Here is a 3,078-nt window from a genome sequence, read left to right on the forward strand (position 1 = left end):
GCGAAGTAAACTATTTTTTAAAAAGCATCGTTTCGAGTCTCTTTCTCTCTCGCTCTCGCCTCCCCCCCCCGTCTCTCTCTCTCTCTCTCTCTCTCCCTCTGTTTTCGCCTCAAATGAGCAGCAGACGAGGATATGGAAAGTTGACACCGCGCCGGGCGGGCGGGACCGGACGGGTCATGTGTTTCGCAAAAGGAGACCGCGAGACGAGACTGTTGCACGTTCCGGTATTTATTGCTCCTGAACCGTAAAGAAATTAAACGTGCCTCGTGTGCAACGTGCCTGATGTCGGTGTGTGCGTGTGTGCGTGCCATGGTTGCGCCTCGTATACCGTCACCGTCAATCCCTTTCAATCTCAATTCCGTCCGTCTACTCGAATGGAGTCGATGTACGAGACGATAAAGTACATTATTTACGTGCGCGCGCACACACACACACACTGCGGCTTCTAAACACAGTGGGGGGGAGGGAGAGGGCAAGAACGAAGGAAACCGAAAGAGGGTAGACCATGTCGGTCACCCATGAGGCCTTCTTCCTTTCTCGGCCTTGCTCGATGGCGATGTCACTCTGCCCCGAGGGGTGGATAACTCCTGAATTGGGTGTACAAATTTCAAAAATTGAATTTGAATTAGCTTGAATTGGCTTGAATTGAATTTGAATTGGACTGAATTGGTTGAATTGTTTTTGAATTGGTTTGAATTATTGCGATTTTATTCTACTGAATTAGCGTGAATTGACTTGAATTGACTCGAATTGAATGTAAATTGGCTTGAATTCGACTGAATTAGTTGAATTAATTTTGAATTAGATTGAATTGGCCTGAATTAGTTTGAATTGGGCAGAATTAGAGGTGTACATTTGGCAGGGGAGTTATCCACCCCTCGCTCTGCCCTCCTCCCTCGGTCTGCCCGGTGGTCGGGGCGCCCAGCCTGCCTCTCGCCAGGTCGTGTCGATTCATCGATATCTCGCAATGTATTAGAGAGAGGGGAACCGAAAATAACCGTGGCAGAGGGAACCGGTCCGGCGGCGGCGCGCGGCTTATCCGCTCCCGGCGCCCGGGTGGAAATATTATTATAACGACGACTGGCTTGCTCGCTTTAACCGACTTTTCTTTTCCCGTGCTTATCTCAGGTGGCGATGGGGACGGGACCTGCTGCAGCTACCGTGCGCGTCGCGCCGCTCACCGCCCACCGCCTCCGCTCTCGCTGTCGAGACTGTCAGATTATGTTCACGTGAGAAGACACAACATGCGCATGCGCTTGTGAGCAGCGCTCGGCCGCTCGCGTCGTCTGCTGCTCGGCTGTCTGCGCTCGGGGCGTGAGAAGACCATTGTGGTGGGCGCCCTGCACGGGAGGAGGAGGAGGACCACGACGTGGAGCTAGGACGAGGATGGAGAGGAGAAGTGCACGACGACATGGCACCGCCACCGGCGAACACCAGGTGAGCACAACAAACGTGTTTAAGGGCATATTAGCAACCGGGTGGCGGTGCGAGCACGGGCGGTGGGGTGGGGGATGAGGCCACATTGTGGTCGTGACCGGGGGATCCAGATTGGGGCGATCAGGAAGCCGTGTGCACGGCACATGTGCGCTGCTGCAGGCGGAGAGCAGTACAAGACGCCGCCGGTGCGGGCTCCACTGGTGTGTGGTCCCGGCCGCGTCCTGTTGTCTGCTGCTGCCAGTCGGACAGGCGGGCGGACGGGCGGTCACGCTCGGCGGGCTCGCGCCTGGGCGGCTCTGGAGTGGGTGGAAATGGAAGGTAACTGGTTCACGACCTGGCGCATGCAAGGCGCGACCGGCCCGACACCACCGCCGCGGCTATTAGCTAATGTGTTGGCAGATGCACCACCAGGCCCGGCCCCGCCCCACCGCACCACACCCCGCCCTCCAAGGGAAGCCCGATAGGTTACATAATGGCCAGCAGCCAGTGCACGGAGCGCGGGCTTGGCTGGCCGGGCGTTCCGTGTGTCACCCACTCCGGGGAGGAAGTAGCGAGTGCTCGCCGAGCAGGAGGAGGAGAGGCAAGGCCTGCAAGTAGGCCGGCACGATGCCCGTCGTCGGCAGCCTATCACTCTCGCCCGCTGGCGGCCCCGTTTGCCTAAACCACGCCGCTCGCAGCCGTGTAGTAAAATACATCCGAAGATTTTTCGAAAATCTGAGCCGCGTGACACTGCAACCCTTGGGAATCGTCCAGGAACCCAGCCTGCCCCGCCATTGTCCGTTACGAACTTCTGTGCCAATTTCAGCCAATGCAAGCTCTCATAGCGCCTGGTGGGTAGGCAATATCTTGCCTGCAGTGCATGCGTGTACTGCGGGGTGGCCGACCCTGAGTCTCGCAGGCGCCAAGCTCCCGGAATTCACCGACGGACGTACACTTCCTAGACAAAACCTTATCGTGTCAAGCGCGGCAGCGAAAGGAGAGCATCTCGTCAAATGTCTTGGTTGCTGCAATAACAACAATAAGTTGAGTTGTGTGTCGCGCGACTTTTTGCAAAAGTGTCGAGCACCGCAACCGCGCACATCAACAGAGTACCGGTCCGCGGACGTGGAGCGGAGGGGGACAGCGATCGGGGGCCGTGTGTCCAGTGGCACAGCAGGGGAAGGGCTATCGGTTTCTGTCGTAACAAATGTGCCGCGTATGGATTGCAGGCGGAGGAGGAAAGTAGGAGGGGGGGGGAGAAGGAGAGGAGGAGGAAGGGGGAGAGGAAGAGGAACACTCGCGTCTAGCAGTCGATTGAATCAACGTCGTCGGAGAGACACAGAGGGAAAGAGAGGGAGTGAGAGAGAGATCGCGCGAAACATGGGCCGGCATGCAGGACACGCGTCGCGAGCGATCACATATACGCCGCCGCGCCGCGGTAAGGAGCAGCGGGAGGAGAGAAGCAGGGCGACATGGACACCGTGAAAGTGGTATGCGCTTGCGCGCGTGCGCCCGGGATCTGCTTGGCGCCGTCCGCGCCGACGGCCAGAGACGTTATTGCGAGGGGCGCTAATTCGCCGAAATGAGTCCCTCGGAAATGCAGAGCCAGGTGAGATGGAAAAGGGGAAGGGGGGGGGGGGGGGGTGGAACCCCAATTTCACC

The 3,078-nt window shown here is 58.0% G+C and overlaps 1 protein-coding gene across 5 annotated transcripts in view; it reads left to right on the forward strand.

Annotated features, from left to right (window-relative positions):
- Positions 1-822: 822 nt before the first annotated feature.
- The window catches only part of LOC127749098 (uncharacterized), a 74,326-nt gene continuing 72,070 nt past the window's right edge, over positions 823-3,078 (forward strand). For 4 of the 5 annotated variants that reach the window (XR_008010965.1, XM_052265834.1, XM_052265835.1 and 1 more), the window contains exon 1: positions 823-1,437. Coding sequence is in view for 3 of the 5 variants with exons in the window: in XM_052265834.1 (XP_052121794.1) it covers positions 1,387-1,437 (51 nt within the window). In the remaining 2 variants the exon portion in view is untranslated. The remainder of the gene's footprint in view (positions 1,438-3,078) is intronic. The other variant, XR_008010964.1, reaches the window with a different exon arrangement.

Source organism: Frankliniella occidentalis, unplaced genomic scaffold (assembly GCF_000697945.3).
Source record: "Frankliniella occidentalis isolate FOCC.00 unplaced genomic scaffold, Focc_3.1 Scaffold31, whole genome shotgun sequence".
NCBI classification, from domain to species: domain Eukaryota; kingdom Metazoa; phylum Arthropoda; class Insecta; order Thysanoptera; family Thripidae; genus Frankliniella; species Frankliniella occidentalis.